The sequence below is a fragment of the Mya arenaria genome, chromosome 8 (genome assembly GCF_026914265.1).
Source record: "Mya arenaria isolate MELC-2E11 chromosome 8, ASM2691426v1".
Taxonomy (NCBI): Eukaryota; Metazoa; Mollusca; class Bivalvia; order Myida; family Myidae; genus Mya; species Mya arenaria.
The window spans coordinates 22,634,757-22,655,805 of NC_069129.1; the positions used below are offsets into that span (position 1 = coordinate 22,634,757).

Consider the following 21,049-nt stretch of genomic DNA (forward strand, 5'->3'; position numbering starts at 1 on the left):
AGCATTTTTGAGAAACGTTCATTTTTAGGCAAAATTGGAATTCCAAATTTTAATCAAAATGAAATATTTATTCCAGTCAGAAGAAAGGCCTTGGCACCATTCCCAAAATGGTAGGAAAAAAACAACACTGGATTAGTATCACCTACATGTACATTTGTGTAAGCACGCTACAAAATTGTAAATGGTTTATATTTTCACCAAAAACTAAAAAATTGAAAGGCAATTTTATTATACATAAGATATTACACCATTTTTTATTCCAGAGAAAGGTCATTTATTAATCAAAATTTAAAACATTTTTACAGTGTAAATGTTCCATTATCTATACATGTATGCTTCACTCTTAAAACTGTTGGTATATTTTTCAGAAAAAGTCTCAGGTAAGATATAATGATACAAGTTCAAAAGAAGTATTGAAGTAAGAAATTTCTTGCATACCACGTAAGTGTTTCTGGTCATCTGACCAGCGTGGAAATCTATCATCCAGCCCACATGGAAGAGCAAGTCATGGGCAATAACAAGCCAATTTAGAATATTTTAACCCTTTGCATGCTGGGTAAATTGTCGTCTGCTCAAAAATGTCGTCTGGTTTATTCTAAATTTCTTTCAATTTACTTAAAACTTTGGGGATATATTGACTGGATGGCAAACAGCTTGGAATCAGACCAAGCGCCGAGTTACTGGTGTCTGGTCTGGTTCCAAGCTGTTTGCAAAGCCTTCAAAAACGCCATCAGCAGCCTAAGGGTTAATGTAAAATTTCATGCAATTTAAATTATGACATTTTAAAAGAGCAAAATCAAATAAATTATAATTTGAATAAATGTAATTACAAAATAACCCAAACTCTGTGAAATACTGATGGTCTAATCAACTCTTTCACTCAATTGTGATTTCAAATTATTGAGTGTCATAGCAGCAGTAAACAACACAGCGGGAGCTTTCTAGTGAAATGTCCAAAAACAGTGTTGAGCTTTCTGGTGAAATGTCCAAAAACAGTGTTGAGCTTTCTGGTGAAATGTCCAAAAACAGTGTTGAGCTTTCTGGTGAAATGTCCAAAAACAGTGTTGAGCTTTCTGGTGAAATGTCCAAAAACAGTGTTGAGCTTTCTGGTGAAATGTCCAAAAACAGTGTTGAGCTTTCTGGTGAAATGTCCAAAAACAGTGTTGAGCTTTCTGGTGAAATGTCCAAAAACAGTGTTGAGCTTTCTGGTGAAATGTCCAAAAACAGTGTTGAGCTTTCTGGTGAAATGTGCAAAAACAGTGTTTTTTTGCAACCAAATTTAATTAAATTCGAAAGTTAGAGGTATGCAAGAAAGGTATCATGTGTTTCTTGTACAGACGGAAATTCTGACCCTCGGGCACACTGCGTTGATTACTCAGCAAGCCTTGTATGTAATACCGGATTCCGCACGTGGCCTCAAGTCAAATTTTTCCAACCCCACAATGAAACACATGAAAGATGCTTATAACAAAATTCTTGAAATTGGAAAATGAAACTATTAGTTTTGAATTTTGAAATAAGAAAAGAGAAGGGCAAGAAAACAAGATTGGTACCAAATATATGTAGAATAACAGAATTTGGTATTTTATTTTAAGAATTATGAGATCATATTATGCAGTGCTAAAACAAAACACGCCATTTCGATCGTTTTAATCACAATACTATTCTCATCTGATCACAAAACTATTCTCATCTGATGACTAATAAGCAGTACTGGTACTTACCTGAGAAGTAATTTATATTATAAAACACATAATATGACACCTAAAGCTTCTAATGATTTTCCTTTACCAAAAGTCACAACATGAATAAGACAGGGAAGTGTGGTTTAATTACCGTTCTTTTTAATTGTTCTATAGGTTGCTCAGTTTTCCTCGCCTTCTATTTTAAGTAACACAAGTTTTCAGAAAAGGATTAAAAATGAGAAAAAAATGTTATAAGTCAAAGTTTTCAGAGAATGGATTAAGAATTATTCAGCAAAATATATTTCGATTAGAGATGTTAAGAAATCAAAAACTATCAATTATGTGAATAAGCATATTATTATATAGAATTATTTGGTTAAATAGCACATAATGGCAATTTGAGAGTTTTTTAAAACTACTGAAACAGAATCTGAAAAATAAGACTTTTTTTAAAGCCGTTCTCTCACAGATTAACCATTTGATAGATTTTTTTTTTTTTGTCTTGGTAAGAGCCAATTTTGGCATAAATGTCTAGAAAACAGTGATATAGGACTGCTGACAAAACATCAGATTTAAGGTTTCATTAATTAACATTCAAAAAATTTAATTTATGGCTTAAAGCATTACTAAAACATCAATAAAAATGGATTTTTTGGCAAACAAGATCTGTTCTATTGTGAGTTATCTTATATGACTGAATTAAAGGCATTGATTCCAAATCAGCTGATTCTGAGACAAAAATTAAAAGAAAAGTCAAAACTGTCAATCTGTGAGAGTGCAGCTTTAAAAGCTTCAAGATATTTGAGGAGACCTCAATTAATATAGTCTACATTTCTTCATTGATCATTTTGTGGCCCAGGGATGATTACAAATCAAAAATCCCAATCCTAAATATTTTGTTTGAGTATTAGAGATAGCAGGGTTTAAGGGCTAAAATGTACCCCACTTAAAATTGTTTTCAAAGCCTTTAATATCCATTTCAAGTTACTTCTCACTATTTTTAATGCCCCCCAATAAAAAAATAAAACAAGAGATGTTTGTCAAACATTATGCCCCCTGAGCGCCAAGTTGCCAGAAATATTTGGACAATTGAATGAAATATGCATGGACTGAAATGACAGCTGATTTGTCATTGGATGCATATGAGGCAGGTCATCTACTGGTCATACCTAATCTTCATGTCAAGTTTGATGACCATAGGTCCGGGAATTGTTGAGTTATCACTCGGACAAGCTTTGGTCTTCCAACAGACCGACCGACATGTGCAAAGCAATTATATAACCCCTCTGCTTCGAAGGGGGGCATAATTAAACTAGATGTTCACTGAAAACTGATACTTCAACTCATGCATTTAGTGACATATAAATTTCTACTGTCTACTATATAAGAAAATAAAATATGGACAATCAGAAAACCTTTTTTCAGCTTACAGTCACACTGACCTTGACCTTTGACCCACTGACCTCAAAATCAATAGGGTTCATCTGCTGGTCATGACCAATAAGCCTACCTAGTATGAGGTCCCTGGGTCAAAGCGTTCTCAAGTTATTGATCGGAAACCGTTTTTCATGTTAAGGTCACACTGACCTTGACCTTTGACCCACTGACCTCAAAATCAATAGGGTTCATCTGCTGGTCATGACCAATACACCTACCAAGTATGAGGTTCCTGGGTCAAAGCGTTCTCAAGTTATTGATCGGAAACCGTTTTTCATGTAAAGGTCACACTGACCTTGACCTTTGACCCACTGACCTCAAAATCAATAGGGTTCATCTGCTGGTGATGACCAATACACATACCAAGTATGAGGTTCCTGGGTCAAAGCGTTCTCAAGTTATTGATCGGAAACCGTTTTTCATGTAAAGGTCACACTGACCTTGACCTTTGACCCACTGACCTCAAAATCAATAGGGTTCATCTGCTGGTGATGACCAATACACATACCAAGTATGAGGTCCCTCGGTCAAAGCGTTCTCAAGTTATTGATCGGAAACCATTTGGTATTCCGACCGACCGACAGACAGACAGACAGACAGACCGACCGACATGTGCAAAACAATATACCCCACTTTTTTCAAAAGGGGGCATAATAAACAATGTACAAAAGTCTAAAATCGGAAGCTCTCAAGCTTGATATCTGTAATTAATCCTGAATTTCATCACCTCTGTGATAATTGGTAACTGTTTTTTCCCCTAGTGATTAATATACATAGTTAAATTGAGAATATTTCAGAATGTGCATGGCAAATTTATCATGAGTATTAAATAATTGGAAAGCACTTGGTTATATAGAGATAGTAATGTTATACAAAGGTCACCCACAGTCATTAAGTTCGTTAATTAAAATTCAGACTAAAATCTTCATAAAAGTTTCCACCTGTCCACCCATGTCTGAAAACCATTAAAATAAAAAACAGCACTTAAACACCAAAGCGCCTGAGAGCAAAAGGTCAACATCCTTCTGTTGTTGTTTTTCAAGTTTTTGACCTAGTTAAATAAGAGGGCATTTTTACTTGTGTACGAAGTTTCATGCAAATATCTGAATACTTTTTTTAAAAATATGGAGGGTCTAAAAAAATAATTCTCTGACCCTAAAAAAATTACAAACAACTAAGTAAGATCTTTTTTATGACTGTAAGTGACCTACTAGCATCTTTACCATGGCAACACTTGGTGAGAAAAGTATATAACTTTAGTGTAAATATTAGTTTCATGTTACTATGGCAACAAACAAAACTGCAGACAAAACAAACCTCTGCTTTTTTCTGAAATCAAATTCACAACAAAACTGCTGAAAGTGTATGACACGACATCGAAGCAAAATTACATACAAGCAAATAAAAACAATAACATGCATATAAATATTATGATCACATATTTATTTAATCTAGCCTTTAATAAATTCAGTGTTTTAGTCATGAAAACTGCATGAAATAAAATAAGGCCATACCAAATAGTTTCTATGTTTAGCATCTTTGTTAAGTGTCCTGATCGAAAAAAAATTCACACATTTTATACGATCAACGATCTTGCCAAATATTTTTAATTTCCTTATACTATAATTCCGACTGAAAAACACAAGTGTTAAAAACATGCTACATACTATGTATTAGATGAATTCTGCATGATTTCCATAATCAACACACTTAAATATAAGTTTTATTTGAACTCATTTTGCAGAGGAAACCCATCTAACAATTGAGAATGGACTAAGGAGGCTGTGGTGTCTATATTCTACATAAAATGTAACTCATTTAGTATTTGTTTTTTTCCGGGAATTTGTTTATTTTTATTTTTTTCTGGAAAGCTACAGGTTTTCGTACTTAAGGATTGATGTTAAACATAAGAGCATTTTGGTATGGCCTGATACTGGTTTGGCTTGGTTGAAAGCTTTCACTGATTACAGAACATCATGAACATCAAGGTTGTTAGAAAAATGAACATGAACAATTCGTAGCTTGCAGACATGCTTATAAATCAGTACAAGTACTTCCATTTAAATACATAAAAGTTCAGTTCATGCGGAAAGTTAAACTGAACATAAATATTATTATTTGGTTTCCCTTTTCCTTTGTCCGGTAAGAATCCCAAGACAGCCGCAAAACAAAGCCAACGCTCCTCTGTATGTTTTAAGGTTAAAAAAGGGACAGCACTCACCCATTATTACAGCCAGAGATTTGTGCCTTTTTTTACATGTAAGTATTGCCTCTGGAAACATGTATGCCAAGTTTCATTGGAATATATTGAATGGGATTTGAGTTATGGCCAAGGTTCAAGTGGTTGTACTCTAACAACGCCAAGGCCTAAAAAAAACTACATTTGGTTCGGGTTACCCGACCCTACCTACGGAATAGGCGCCGACTCTACCGTTTTTATAGTCAGTTTGAAAAAAAATGAAAAACTAAAAAATAAATAAAAAAACATTATTTTTTTTTTTTTTTTTTTTTTTAATTGCTTTTCAATTGTAGTTTAAAGCCTTAAATGCTTATACAGAAGATGATTTTAAGACCATTCTCCAATGATGAAAATAACATTCTTGTATAAAGCCTTATAAAAAATAAAAAAATAAATAAAAAAAAGCCTACCTACCCTACCTATTTTTGAAAAGGATGTAACCCTAACCAAACAATTTTTTTTTAGGCCCAAGGCTTACACAAAACATTTTTTCAATGAACTCCAGCACAGCTAAAATTTACAGACAACATAAAACTGAATGGAAATATTCACCAAGAATTTACGAACCACAACAATGAATACTCAGTCAGTCCCCCAACAATGGAGTACACTTACTACAAAAACAAACAAACCATATTTACCTGATCCTGAAGGTTATCGGCACACATGCGAATGTTTTCTATCCAGTCAAGCATTTCGCTCTCTGCATCACACGCAATATCCAGGTCTCCAGATACAAGTGACGGGCTGTAGATTCTGAAACAGCAGGGCTTGTTTCCGCGACCCTGAATGGATTCTGGGGAAAAAGAGATGTTGGTAACAATTCAACAACAAATAATTACTAAATTTCATATGTAAAAAATCTAAGGATCCAATCCCAACCACATAATTACCTGTAAACTTCCTAGACTAACCTACATTTCAGCTTGTTACCTTAACCCTTCCCTTTAGCTCACTCACTTTTCATCAAGGCATCCCAGGTTCACTACCCGGTGCAGGTTCTATTACCGGCCTGGGCATCCCAGGTTCACTACCCGGTGCAGGTTCTATTACCGGCCTGGGCATCCCAGGTTCACTACCCGGTGCAGGTTCTATTACCGGCCTGGGCATCCCAGGTTCACTACCCGGTGCAGGTTCTATTACCGGCCTGGGCATCCCAGGTTCACTACCCGGTGCAGGTTCTATTACCGGCCTGGGCATGTTAGTTTGGTTGGGGCCTCACCAAGATGGATAAGTGGGTTTTCCCCAGGCACTTTTACCCCCCAACATAAGACCACATTCTTGCTTAAGATTATGTTAAACAACAATGATTGTACTAAGCATAAGTTAATATACCTTACTTCACAATCAATGTTAAATAAATATAATGTTTAAACTGACCTCTCCCCTTTACAGATTTTGAAAAGGGTGTGTTGTAGTGTCTATAAAGATGTATTTCAAACTCTATCAAACTATTCCATAATAGTGCCTGATAATGTTGCATTATGTCCATGACTCACCTACAATACAGCTGGTAACATCAATCGCTCCCTTCTGCAGGCTACCCAGGGGCGTATTGTCCCCGCTATCGTCCTGAGACTCAATTTCGACAACGAAGTTTGCAGGGAACCAATACTGCTTCTTGTCTTGGTAGTCACCTCGCCACCTTATAAGGAAACAAGAGTAATGCATGAGGATGCCAATGCTCATCTGTTTTTTACCAGGGAATATCTTAACAATTCAGCAAGAGCTTGGTAAACATACATTTATATGTACAGTCAATACCTGTTGGCTCGATATCGCTTGGCTCGATTTCCCCTGTTGGCTCAAACATGGTGTAAAGGACCAATTTTTATGTTTACGTCATGAACAAACAAAATTCAACTGGATGGCTCAATTTTGCAAGGGTCGATGTTTATGGCCAATTTATGTTTTTACTAACACCTATTTCCACACCATTACAATGACATCACCATGACATTTTTTTCTTCAAACAAGAGTGCTGCAGAGTGAAAGGCATTGCTCGTCTGTTTTTCTTCAGTAAAAAAAGGGGCATTACTCAACAATTATGAAAGCCAGAGTTATGGGCCTTGCAGTACATGTGTGCATTGTTTCTAGCAACATGTGTACAACGTTTCATTTAAATAAATTGAAGACTTTCTATGTTATGACCAAGGTAAAACAATTTGAAGCTGAGGTCGACCATGAAGCTGTTAGGCTAAGACATTACCTCAACTATTTTTCTCGAAAAAACAGGAGCTAGTAAAACATTGTGGAGCTTAAAAATGACTTTAGTTTTCATAAGGCCAAAAAAAATAATATTGTTTGTTTAGGGTAACCTTCCCAAAATGTCTAGGTAGGGTAGGTAGGGATTTTTTTTTGATTTTTGATTTTTTTTCTTCAAAATTTGTCGTTCAGAGTGTTTTTTTGCACATGGCAGTCTTTCCTACATTGCTGTCATTGCCTGACTTTGTTTTATCATATAAACAATAATTCTGATTAAAATCTGCATTTATCCGCCCTTCGTAACTCTCTATTCGCTAACGAATATTTTTTTTGCTCAAAAACGAAAAAATATAGTTAGGATCAGCGCATTTTTAGAGGTAGGGTCGGAAATATTTTTTTTAGGCCTAATGAAATACAAACCATCCATTATCGTGCTTGTTGACGTTGGTTATCACGGCACCACGGTAAAAGGTCAGTTCATCTTCGTGGTTGGCTCCATAGTCGTGCAGCGCTTTTACGCGAACCTAGTGAAAAAGCAAGAGACCCATTAAGAAAATATGTAATATGTTGTTTATTTTTTACTTTATCAATACTTTTCTGATTATTTTCTGAATATTGTTTTTACCCCTTAATAAGGGAAATATGATAGAATAAAGATTCTACAATTAACAATCCAATTAAAATAGTAATCATCAGGGTAGATTTTAAAAAAGGCTGTGGAATCATGAATTAATTTAAGATAACTTCTATTCTGTTTAATCAAATATTCTAGGCTTATGAATAATTCACTACAATTGCTTAATGTTAAGAATGGTCAAACAAAATCAGTCTCTTGATAAAAATCAATCCTAGACTTATGTGTAAATAAATATACAGTTAAACAAGAGCCTTATAGAATTATCTTTATTATGTAGCATGTCATACATGTTTTTGAATAATTGCATAGAAACAGTGCTAAGCAAAAGGCAAAGAGTTATTAAACAGCTGTATTGTAAGGTATATGTATAGTTATCTATTTAACAATATGAGGGTGAATATAGTTTTCATATTACAGGTTTTCATGCATTCAATAAATTATATTGTAAGATAACCATATATATATCATGCTATGTGCAAACATAAAAACAACAAACATAAATGGTCTTTTATGAACAATCTTCGACAAAGATGTGTCCCTTTCAATCGGAGACCAAATAGTAATGTAATATAATGTAATATTTTCTTAAGAATTTTCAAGTTACTTCATCATTCATTTTTTAGTGTATGGAATGCATAAGAAACTAGAGCTATAATCACAGCCATGAGGAACCCCCCCCCCCCCCCTCCCCCATGCTGCCTGGACACAGGGATGGTTCAATGTCATACTTTGAGTATATATCCCTTATAAAACAGACCAACATTCCTATGAAGTTTCATAAGAGTAGATGCAATACTTTAAGAGCTACAATGTGCAGCAAGGTTTTAGTCATTTTTTTTACAACGTTAAGGGCCATTATATAAATGATTGCAAAATTTGAGTGTAAGGTCCACAGATTTTATGTGCACCATTTCGCATACTGATCAACAATCCTATGAAGTTTCATGAGAGTATGTTGAAATATTGATGGTGCTACCTGCGAAACAATTTGTTCACGTTGTGACGTGACACAACCTAATATACTACGACAAACGCAACACCTATAAAGACCATGGATAAATCTATCTAGGGGTATAATAACTTAACAAATTCAATAGTTCAATTATAAATTATATGAAAGACAATACACACTTCTAATTAAATCAGTGTAAAGATGGTGTATCATTTTGTTTCAAAACCCACCATGTCAATCCCTATTTTGCTAAACTGGAGAAATTTTGAGAATGAGATGGGATATCTATCACAAGACTTTAAGCAAAATAATATGTTCACTGTCTGTAAAATGTTTCCAAAATCCAAAACAATAGGTAGAATTTAGCTCACCTGAGCAATAGATAGATTTAAAAAAAAAAAAGATCTAAAGAAAACATGGCTTAAATGATTTAAACGATTAAGCTTTTAAAAAATGTTTTTTGAAATTTTCGAAATAATACTATTGATCTTAAATATTGACTATCTATACATAATGGAGCATCTTATGAAGGAGATATTATAAGTTACAGGATTAGTAGGTGACCCGATATGGGATATATGGGGTAAAGAAAACCATATCTGGTGAGAGCGAATATGGTTTCCTGCGCACTGTATATCCCATATCGGGTCATCTTCTAACCCTGTAACGTATATATCATGTTGACAACCTATTTACATGTTTCAATGTTTCATTTATTCATCTGAATATTCATCGGAATCGAAAATAGACACCATTTTTGTACAATATAAATTTGGTGACCCAATATAGAAAATATGGGGTCACCAGGTGACCAGTCCTGGACCAATGACATTGTGTCATTAATGTTGGAGGCGTGATATGACAAAATATCATCTGATCACAAATTTCAATTGAATACAAAGCAAGTGTTTGAATAAAATGGATGAATAAATTTCAAAAACAATGGTTCTTATGAAGGATACCATGTTTAATTTGAAAGAACAGTGCAGAAACACGGTATTTCCACCTCATGATCTCCATCAATCTTTTAGGACCCACCAGTCATTTAATACTAATGTTTTTTCAGCTATAAAATACAGGGTTACAATCTTAATTGTTATCGGTAATTGATATTTTTCATAAATACATTATTTAGTAAGAAGTTAAAGGCTTAAATTACCATTCAAAATTTATGTTTGTTATATTGATTAAAAATACAAGTTTCACTTTAAGATGGCCCCATTGTATGGCCAGGTGAGCTAAAAATAAAACAAAAAACTACCACTTCAATCCAGCAGGTTTTGTCTAACAGTGCGTAAATTACAGCTTGATATAAAGTGTACACTATTGGTGCCCAGTTGATACCTTAGACGAAAAGATTTTTGGCTGAATATATACGCCATCACTCTGACAATCAAGCGGTTCCGGATTCTGCAAGGATTTTAGGTGTTAAACAGTTTGATAGGGAAAGGAGAAAAATCGGTTGCCATGCAATCTGATTTGTTGCAGGTTTCAGCGAGGCCATTCTTAGAAAATTATTAAATTGCAGTTGCATACCTGACTCATCATAAATAATACCCTCAATTTTTTTTAATGTCAAGTGACCCTAAAAAAAGGTCAATGTTGTTCTTTTACTGTCATTGGAAGCGAATACCATTTTGTAAATTCAAGTCAGAGATATGCTTTCCTGCAATCAAACAATTTTTAAGTATGGCTATGCTTTTGTTTGTCTATGAACACTGTGACATCCAGAACTTCTCAGAAAACAGTAAAACTTTCCTTAAGCAAGAGAGCTACAGAGCAAATTCCAATGCTCATCTGTTGCATAAATAAAAATTCAGTTAAAAAAATTGGCATTATTCAAAAAATATTTAAAAATTGTTGAACTGTTTTAAAGACATGAAGGCAAACACAAACATATAATTATGTTACCCATGACATTAAAGCATTTCAGAAAAAGAATTTCACAAAATGAAAATGACTTCATCAAAGGCAGTAAATACAAATACAGCACAAGGCTCGTTCACAAGAAGTTCTGGTTGCCATGGCATCCAAACATATGTATGCACAAATTCTTTGGATTTTTATTCATTTCCTTTTTTATAGTTACCTTTGACGTGAACACATTGGGAGAATGATAAATTCCTGGCTCATATAAGGATTCTGGGTCCATATTGGGTTCCTACAATGCATGCAAAATAAAAGGAATGCATATTAAGCTTGGCAAAAGCTGGGATGAAAAAATAGGGTAATGTCTGAGGCACAATTTCTATCTGTTTTTCTGTCTCATATTGAGACAATATATATTCTGTCAGTTTTTTTCTGAAAATGTAATTACATGTATATAACAAACAGTTTTTCGATGTGGAATATAAAACGATTAAAAATATTCACAAAAATGAAAATGAATTTCAGATTTAGTTTTAAACAGTGACGCAGGCATCATTTACTCGAAAGTTCCTTATGTTTTGACCCCATCAGTTATTGTTGATAATTTTGTATGTTCATTTGTTAGAGTGACTAAGAATATACTTAATATATTTTTGTTTAATTAGTATTTTGACCCAATACTTTCAGATGTGTATGGTCATTAAATTATTAACATGCAATCTCTTGTCAGATAAATCAATATAGTACTTCTCGGACAAGAAAAAAAATGAATAAGTAACCTGACCAATTTAAATGGCTACAAAAAAATCTGTTAGGCTAATTTCTCCCACCACAAGCATATATGTCTAAGAGACATCATGATAAGATTGTTAAATTTCTAGACTGTTAAAATTAAGCCCAGCTTAAGCCAGATATAAAATAAAATATAAACCAATAAAAAAGACTTAAAAAAAAATATGCTTACTAAAAATTCAACAAAAAAAAAGAAAATCACAAAAAAAAAATTAATTAAATATCAGAAGAATCATTTAAATAAATAAGTCAGAACAAGAGATCAATTTAGTGATTATGCTCATGTTTCAGCCGATGCGATTGCTGTACTGTTTATATTTTTATCAATAAATTAATTATTTTTATCAATAAATTAGAATGCTTCTGAAGAATTGACAACCAACGTTTCATTTAGTCATCACTCTGGTTTTATTAAGCGAGTTATTCCGTGGATCGCGCATGCTTGTACAAAGACTTTCGGGGTTAAACACTTAGTTAATTATTACTTATTTTTGCATTACTAAACAATTTAATCGGCATATACTAAGATAGTAATTTATTATTTTTACTTTACTTAACAATAAAATCGGCAGCCAGGCACAGAATGCTGATTTAATGATTTATTCAAGCAAAATTTTATTATTACTTAAACTAAGGTAAAAAATATTTGGAAGTTCCGTACTTCAAGGAAGATTATTGTACAGTAAGTTGTCAATATAGACTAAGGACAATGGCATATAACTAGAATTGGCACATTCCTTCACATTGTTTTTGCCGAAGATGGAGTCATGCAAATTATACTTTCATCAAGTCATAATATAGACAGCGGTTAAGTCGAAGCAAGATGTTTATCCTCCTTAACCGAATATTGAATTGCTTTTACTTGAGAAGAAATGCTTGCAATAAGAAACAAAATTTAAGATACTGCTATTATCTTAATGGCTAAAATAAATCTGATTTGACGATAGCATTATGATGATGTTGTTGTTCAAATTCTACACTTCAGCTTGTAAATGAATTGTTTAAACTAAAACAAACATTTCAAAACAGCAGAAAAAATCCTATTAAAATATTGTTGGCAGTTAAGAGCTCAGTTTAGATAACACAAAAAAACTTATCAAAAATAATTTAAGTCTAGCAATAAACCATCAGCAAAACGAAACAATTCTGCAAACCAAGTCCCTCATGCTTGTTAAGCAAGGGTTAAAATTCCCTCAATGTTTTAATCTATATTAACAGACAATATTTTTACTATTTCTAAAAAAACAAGAGCACCGCGGTGTCCAACGCCCATCTGTTGTTGTATTTTAGTCAAGCAAGAAACATAACTCTTTTGAGTTATTTCAAGTTATGGCTGAGGTTAAAGTTTTGGCACAACAATTTAGTAAATGACGACAATGACTTGAACACCAAAGCTATCAGAACACTTTTGACTTTTTTTTATGAAAAAAAAACAACAGTTGAGCTAACAATCCTATCAAACAATGGTAACTGCTAAAGGCTATACAGGGATCTAGAAGCTATAATGTCTGAATTAGAAGCTGAAAAATTGCCATTATTAAAGCATTGAAATAGAAACTAAATAAACCAGAGAAATATAACCTTCAGAAAGGTCAAGCCAAATATAATGTGATTTTCTTCCCTAATTACTTGATTTGCTTCCCTAATTACTTGATTTGCTTCCCTAATTTCTAGATTTGCTTCCCTAATTACTAGATTTGCTTCCCTAATTACTAGATTTTTTTTCCCTGATTGCTGATTTGCTTCCCTAATTACTTGATTTGCTTCCCTAATTACTAGATTTTCTTCCCTAATTACTTGATTTGCTTGCCTAATTACTTGATTTTCTTCCCTGATTGCTTGATTTGCTTCCCTAATTACTTGATTTTCTTCCCTGATTGCTTGATTTGCTTCCCTAATTACTAGATTTTTTTCCCTAATTACTAGATTTTCTTCCCTGATTGCTTATTTTTCTTCCCTGATTGCTAGATTTTCTCCCCTGATTGCTTGGTTTTCTTCCCTGATTGCTTGATTTGCTTCCCTAATTACTAGATTTTCTTCCCTGATTGCTTGATTTTCTTCCCTGATTGCTTGATTTGCTTCCCTAATTACTAGATTTTCTTCCCTAATTACTTGATTTTCTTCCCTGATTGCTTGGTTTTCTTCCCTGATTGCTTGATTTGCTTCCCTAATTACTTGATTTTCTTCCCTGATTGCTTGATTTGCTTCCATATTTACTAGATTTTCTTCCCTAATTACTTAATTTGCTTCCCTAATTACTTGATTTTCTTTCCTGATTGCTTGATTTGCTTCCCTAATTACTTGATTTTCTTCCCTGATTGCTTGATTTGCTTCCCTAATTACTAGATTTTCTTCCCTAATTACTTGATTTTCTTCCCTGATTGCTTGGTTTTCTTCCCTGATTGCTAGATTTCCTCCCCTGATTGCTTGGTTTTCTTCCCTGATTTTTTTTATTATCTTCCCTGATTGCTAATTTTTCTCACCTATTTTCTCGATAATCTTCCCTAATTGCTTGATTAACTTCCTTGATTATCTTCCCTTTTACCCTTCCTGTATAATATGTTCATTGCAATGCTCATTTTGTCATGTATGTATGCCATAAGTTAACTGAATAAACTTGATTTTCTCCCCTGATTGCTTGATAATCTACCCTAATTACTTGATGAACTTCCTAGATTGCTTGATTTTCTACCCTGAATATCTTCCCTAATTGCTTGATAAACTTTCCTGATTGCTTGATTATCTTCCATCATGAGCATATTGTTCAGTATCTGAGTTATTTGCACTATGCATGCATTGCTTCATATCTGAGTAATTGTAACCATGACAACGACAATGACACTCGTACATCAAGTCTATAATTTTTTTTGAAAACCAGACCATCGTAAACCCCTATATAACATACATCATGCTACAATTTAAAATGACAATCCATATTCGAAAATTGCTCCTTATTTTTTTTCTTTTTCAGATTGAATAGCAACATTTGGCTTGACCTTAAGAACAAATCAGTTCACAAGCATTCATATGCATTACAACGGTAGAAATCGATCGCTATACAATGTGTCATTTCCGATACCTGAGAAGTAAAATCGTTAGGATTTATATAGATATCGGTCTGTCCACATAAACCATAAAGTCCCTGCTCTGTGGGCTCCTAAAACAAACATCAATTACAGCTTATACGCTACCAGTTACACTTTCATAGACATTACTATGTTAAACATCTTTGACAAAAATTTAAGCTAATTTCAAGCTAAGGCATTGCATATTTTACAATGCAACATTTTACCTACCTACATTCCAAAAATTAATATTTATAAGAAACACATACTTCACTTGAAAAATAAACAATCACATTGTCTTGACTTAAATTTCTAGCATTATAAATGACCTCCTCTTTGGCAGTAGTCATTTTTTTCATTTTAACCGGCTCGCATATAAATGTAGCAAGGGAAGAATGGTTAGGAATGCTTCTTACAAGAATAATGACATGTTTTAATTCACAATGTATTTTTCATGTGACAATTTATCAACGTTTGACAACAACAGTGTATTTTATATGGAGATATCTGCCCCCAATGGAAGTAGAATGACATATTGCTGATGTTATTCCTTACAGCAAGTCTAAAGACAGATGTAATTTCCACAAGAGATCTCATAGAAGCACAAAAAACTTAAAGCATGAAAAAAGAAGTCTCAGTTAGAATGAGACTGTTCAGGGAACGTGAGAGGTGAAAGTGTAAAGATTCTTAAATCTGCTTCAAGTATCTGCTTCTAGTCCACTTCAGAATTTACCTCTAGTAACTGCTTTTAGTATCTGCTTTTCGTATCTACTTCTAGTATCAGCTTCTAGAATCTACTTCTATTATCTGCTTCTAGTATTTGCTTATAATATATCCTTTAAAAATCTGCTCCTAGTATCTGCTTCTAGTACCAACTTTTAGTATCTGATTTTAGAATATGTTTTAGTATCTGCTTCTAGTATCTGCTTCTTTCAACTTCTAGTACCTGGTTCTAGTATTTACTTATAGTATCTGCTTCTAGTAACTACTTTTAGTATCTGCTTCTAAAATCAGCTTTTATCAAATTCTATAATCTGCTTCTATTATCGGCTTCTTGTATCAACTTCTATTAACTGCTTCTAGTATCTACTTCTCGAGTCTGCTTCTAATATCTACTTCTCGGGTCTGCTTCTAGTATCTACTTCTCGAGTCTGCTTCTAGTATCTACTCTTTGTCTAATGTAACTAGGAACTTTTTCACTTTCACCTCTGGAATGGCAGAGCAACACTGTGACAGAGCCCCCTAGCACCATAGCATCATAGAAACACTTCAAATAGCTATAACTATACTGTGGATAAAGTACATTATGGAAATGTCTGACTCACAAGTAACAAAAGGGAGATAAATCTGTGGAAAACAATCCCCTTTTGGTAGAAATATTCACAATAATTATCAATACAAGATCAGGAACATATAAGTGAAATTTAACAAGAGTTATTCCCCTTACCTGGCCTTCTCTATCCACTACAGACTGGTTCACTGGTTTTCGTAGTTTCATCTTTTTGTAGAGCGAGTTTTTCTCGTAATACCTGACTAGTTCAGGAAGGCTTTCAAACTCTGCATCACCCATCGTGAACAGGCGGCCTTCTTGTCGAATTCGACAATGCTTTATCTTGCCTTCAGCCCTGGAAATCACACAGGGGACATATATAATTTTGGCCTTGATTTGTTCAAATGTCCACATATACAAAAGTTGTAAGGTGACATTTAATAAATCATTCGATAAGCCTTACCCAGCTGACTCACTAAACTACATGTAACTTGCTTTTTAATGGTTCTTCAGAGGGTATTACTTGTTTCAGTTTAAATAATAATTTTTAAGATAAAAATAAAACAAAACACATCCCTGCCTACCCATCCTAGAAAATGTGGGTCAGGTTAGGTCAAACAAACTATTTAATTCTTACATTGCTTAATACTGGATCGCTGCTGCCATGCGGCACATAATGGGAGCACCCACAAATGTGATACATTGTGAGTAAAACAGTCAATATAAAGTGTCTGACCCACTTTCTTTTTCCCTCCACAGATTTTAGCGAAAAATAACAATGAATTTGTTGGTTCTCCGCTTCATGTGGGTAATGTATTTTAGGCCCTTGGCACCTGATCAGTCGACCGAACTGGGGACTGGATTTTAGAACACATAGGCAGTGCCCGTCTGCTATGTACTTAAAGAGATCACCTAGTACAACACAGCCAAGGCCAACCTTAAAAAATTTCTTGTTTGGAGTAACCCTACCCAGGTTTTTTAAGGTGGGTAGGTAGGTAGGTTTTTTTTTTTTTTTTTTTTTTTCTCCAACGACAACTGGATCTTGTGTACAGTACATTCACTACATAACACTAGTTATTCAAGGCATTGTAATAAACTTTTGAACAACAAACATCTTAACTTCTGATCCTTTATTTTTTTAATTTCAAAGAATTTCAATCTACTTAAGACTGACACAGAGATGAACTCCACAAAACAAACTTATGACACTCAAGATAAGCAAACGAAAATGTGAAACAAATTGGTTTACATACAATCATACAATGGCTTTGTGTACTTGTAGTTTACTTGATTTTACATTGTAAAATGTTTCATTATGTTTTACCAAATAAAATCAATTCTATCGGAATTTTGTGTTAGCTATTTCACAATCATGAAGGTATATTTGCAATAAATAATATTTGCAACGGGATTGTTTCATCATTCTCCATTAAAATATCAAATACATCGTACCATGTGTAGTCGACATTGAATTTTCTTACAAAGTTGTTTTTAATTTTTTTATTTAAGTAATTTATTGTCACACAAAACGTAATTTCGTTCGGTTCACGTTCGACAAACTTGCAGTCAGCCATGTTTTCGAAACGCTCATTGCGATCAGCGATAAAAACCGAAGCTCTACGAGTGTGTCTACAAATCGAAAAGAACCGAAACAGAAGAAAAGAGCAGAAACAGAAAATAGTAGCGGAAAGGCGTTGAAAAAAAAATTCGCGGATCAAAATGCCAAAAAAAAATTTGAGTCGGCAACGATTTTTATGGGTCGGTCGCGTTACTCCAAACAAGAATTTTTTTATTTTAGGCCCAATAACAATTTTTAATAAATATATGAACTGTACTGTACTGTAGTATCTTTAATAAGGTTAAGATACACGAAAGACTTATTTCTTGCTTATGTCAACACTTCATCAGAAGCAAATTCTGCCACAAGTTCATAAATCAATTACATTGGACGATTTCTGTTGATTCTGATCATATTACACGCAAGGGTAAAAGAGCAGCTCGGAGAACCTCAGAGGGAACCCATAACCCCCGACTTTATCTCTTGGAGCTTGCAAGGAAAGTGGGTCTAACACTATGAGTGTACTTATTAATAAACCGGAGTATGAACTCATTTTGTTATCACTTCCTATCTGGCCTGAATAGCTTACGTAAGTAGACGAGCACCTCTGATAACCACCACCATGTTGAATACTGGGTCCAAGGAGGAAAGCCACTGAGCACAAGGTATGTCATTGCTATTAAACATACACCTGCATGGACTTATTCTCAAACCCTATCCATTCCTACCTGAATGAGATTGCAAAAGTCGGTGATGTTCCCGGATCTCCGCAGCCATGCGGAATACTGGGTCGTACGAGGAAAGCACCATCGTACGGTATACGTCGTAACATTTCCTCTGCTTGGTCTCGATCAACATTGCTGTTGTACCACCTGAAAGATATGACTGGATAATAAGAAACAGTAAATATTATACCCAATAGGTTCAATGATTGTGAGACCTCTTATTAATTTTCCTGTTATCATTTTAATCTCTTAATATTCTAACCTCACATACTATAAAATCTGAAGTCTTATTGTTAGACGCAGAGAAGTGATTTTTAAAATATTACAAAGTATCTATAATATTATTTATTTTAACAAAAAATGTGTAAATTATTGTAAAGTATGTTATTTACACATTTATAGCAAGTTTAACCAATTTAACCAATAAATTAATTGCTTGATTTTCATTCAAATCTTGGGTGGGGATGGGGTTGACATTTTATTTTCTATTTTTCTTATATATCTCTAATTTCTTCATGCCTTTTCTTATTGCTTAATTAAGGGACCATATACATGTGTTTCTAGACAAACCACCAACACGATTGCAACAATTTTCTTTTTTTGCATGCGAATAATATACATCGACACCATATGTATGAATAAATGCCACTCCCAGCCAGTACCGGACAGATAGGCAAAGACATATCCTAGTTCAACATTTTTATTTGAATCGATAAAATTTAAGGGGCGGCATCAAAAAATGGGGTGGATGTGGACGAACATGTAGCAGTTAATCTATAGCCACCTTATTAGCCATCAAATGCAATGACAGTAATTATGGGCCCAGAATACATGCCAAGATGTTAAAGTTACTTTGAAAACAAGAGGACCATGATGGCCCATATCGCTCACCTCAGTGAAAGTTTTAAACCTGTGTTTTTTTATGTCAGTGAAAAAATCCTAAAACAAAAACCGTCTGGGCGGATTAAAGTTTCAAACTTTTAGATGCCCTGGTTACATATAATTATATAGCCTATCAAGTTTTAACAAAAAGGTCAATTTAGTCCTAGAAACAATGTCACAAGATATGCTGCCCTTCCTTCTAGAGTAAAGTCATCATTATCAATTTTAATAAAATATGTACCTTATGTAAGTCTATAGGAAACTTGTAACTCCCAGGTTGGGGTCAGTTTTGACCCCCAGGCCATGATTTGAACAAACTTGATAGAGGACAACAATATGATAATACACACAAAATATCAAGGGTCTATGCCTTCAGAAAAGAATATTTTAAATAATTTCCCAGTTTGTAAAAACTTGTGATCCCTTAGGCTGAGCCAGTTCTGATCTCAGGGGCATAATTTGAACAAACTTGGTAGCTGACCAATAGACAATGTAACACACCAAATATCTAAACTCTAGGCCTCATGGTTTTTTTTGTAGAAGATTTTTGAAGTTTTTCCTGGAATTTATTTCTTTGAACAATTTTAAAAGGGCACCACCCAAGGAACATCCCTGTGAAGTTTCATCGATATTGTCTTGGTGGTTTAGAAAGAGATGATGTTTTTAAGCAATTGTTGATGAGGGACGCTATACACTGGATGCCAGACATAGACGCATCACAATAGCTCACCTTGAGCCCTTCGTGCTCAGGTAAGCTAAAAACACAAAAAAAAATAACAACCATCAACAAATTGATTCTTCTATAATAAGTGTCAAGTTCCACTTCCAAAATTGCCTTCAAAAAAGAAATTCAAACATCTCATTAGTTTCTTAGATTAAAAACACCCTTAGCAGACGTCATCATGAACACTTAATGAGAAAGTCATTTACATTTGTAGGTCCATACCTGACAATGAAACTTTGCACAACTTCTATTTTCCTTGATTCATTTTATCCTAATCAGCTCTTTATTTGGACTAAAGTGTTGTTTTTTACAATATAAAAGACAAAACTTACACATCCAATTCAATGACGCTAAAAATAGAATCAATCTGGCATGGCCTATCATAAATTCAACAACCTATAACATGTAAATGCACATAAAAATAAACAAGTAAGTTATTGTCAACAAATGCTGCATGGCAATAACATCCATCAGGTGGTTTATCAATCTCTAAAATAGTATTATAGAATACCGTATATGTCCTATTAAAGGCGCACTTCAAACCAACTTGTTGCTTAATAGGGAATGGTTATTCTGTATATGTATAACTTCAGTAGGTGCTCTAGATGGCAGCCATAGGAATGATTTTCATCGCAATGAATTACATTTTTTGGAGTTTTGGGCTAAGGTCACATTCTTTGTTCATGTCACAGAATTGGAAAAAGACCCACAAAAAGACCCCCTGCGCATTCAATAGGACATTTACGGTACATATTTTTAAAACAGACATTTTCATTATAAATAAGAACAAGGCAGATTACATTTTCAAATACAATATTAAACACAACTTACAACAAATATGTAAACTCTAATAATTATATTCATGTACAACAGACAACCATTCTAGAAACTTATACAGCGTGTGTATACCACAGGATAAATTACAACATAAATGCTAAGTCAAAAGGCAATATTTTGCTTCGAATGAAGACTTAAAACAAAGATAACTATTATTTCCTTCACCATTTTA

General features: G+C 33.9%; 1 protein-coding gene across 13 annotated transcripts in view; it reads right to left on the reverse strand.

Annotated features, from left to right (window-relative positions):
• LOC128243840 (1-phosphatidylinositol 4,5-bisphosphate phosphodiesterase gamma-1-like) overlaps window positions 1-21,049 on the reverse strand; it is a 101,739-nt gene that overhangs the window by 25,077 nt on the left and 55,613 nt on the right. For 8 of the 13 annotated variants that reach the window (XM_052961821.1, XM_052961816.1, XM_052961810.1 and 5 more), the window contains exons 20-27: window positions 18,438-18,581; window positions 16,329-16,506; window positions 14,896-14,973; window positions 11,245-11,316; window positions 7,987-8,090; window positions 6,861-7,006; window positions 6,003-6,157; window positions 4,440-4,451 (exon numbers count right to left, since the gene is read on the reverse strand). In XM_052961821.1, the coding sequence (XP_052817781.1) occupies window positions 4,440-4,451; window positions 6,003-6,157; window positions 6,861-7,006; window positions 7,987-8,090; window positions 11,245-11,316; window positions 14,896-14,973; window positions 16,329-16,506; window positions 18,438-18,581 (889 nt within the window). Of the gene's footprint in view, window positions 1-4,439; window positions 4,452-6,002; window positions 6,158-6,860; window positions 7,007-7,986; window positions 8,091-10,499; window positions 10,566-11,244; window positions 11,317-14,895; window positions 14,974-16,328; window positions 16,507-18,437; window positions 18,582-21,049 lie in introns of all 13 variants that reach the window. The other 5 variants (XM_052961813.1, XM_052961819.1, XM_052961818.1 and 2 more) reach the window with 5 other exon arrangements.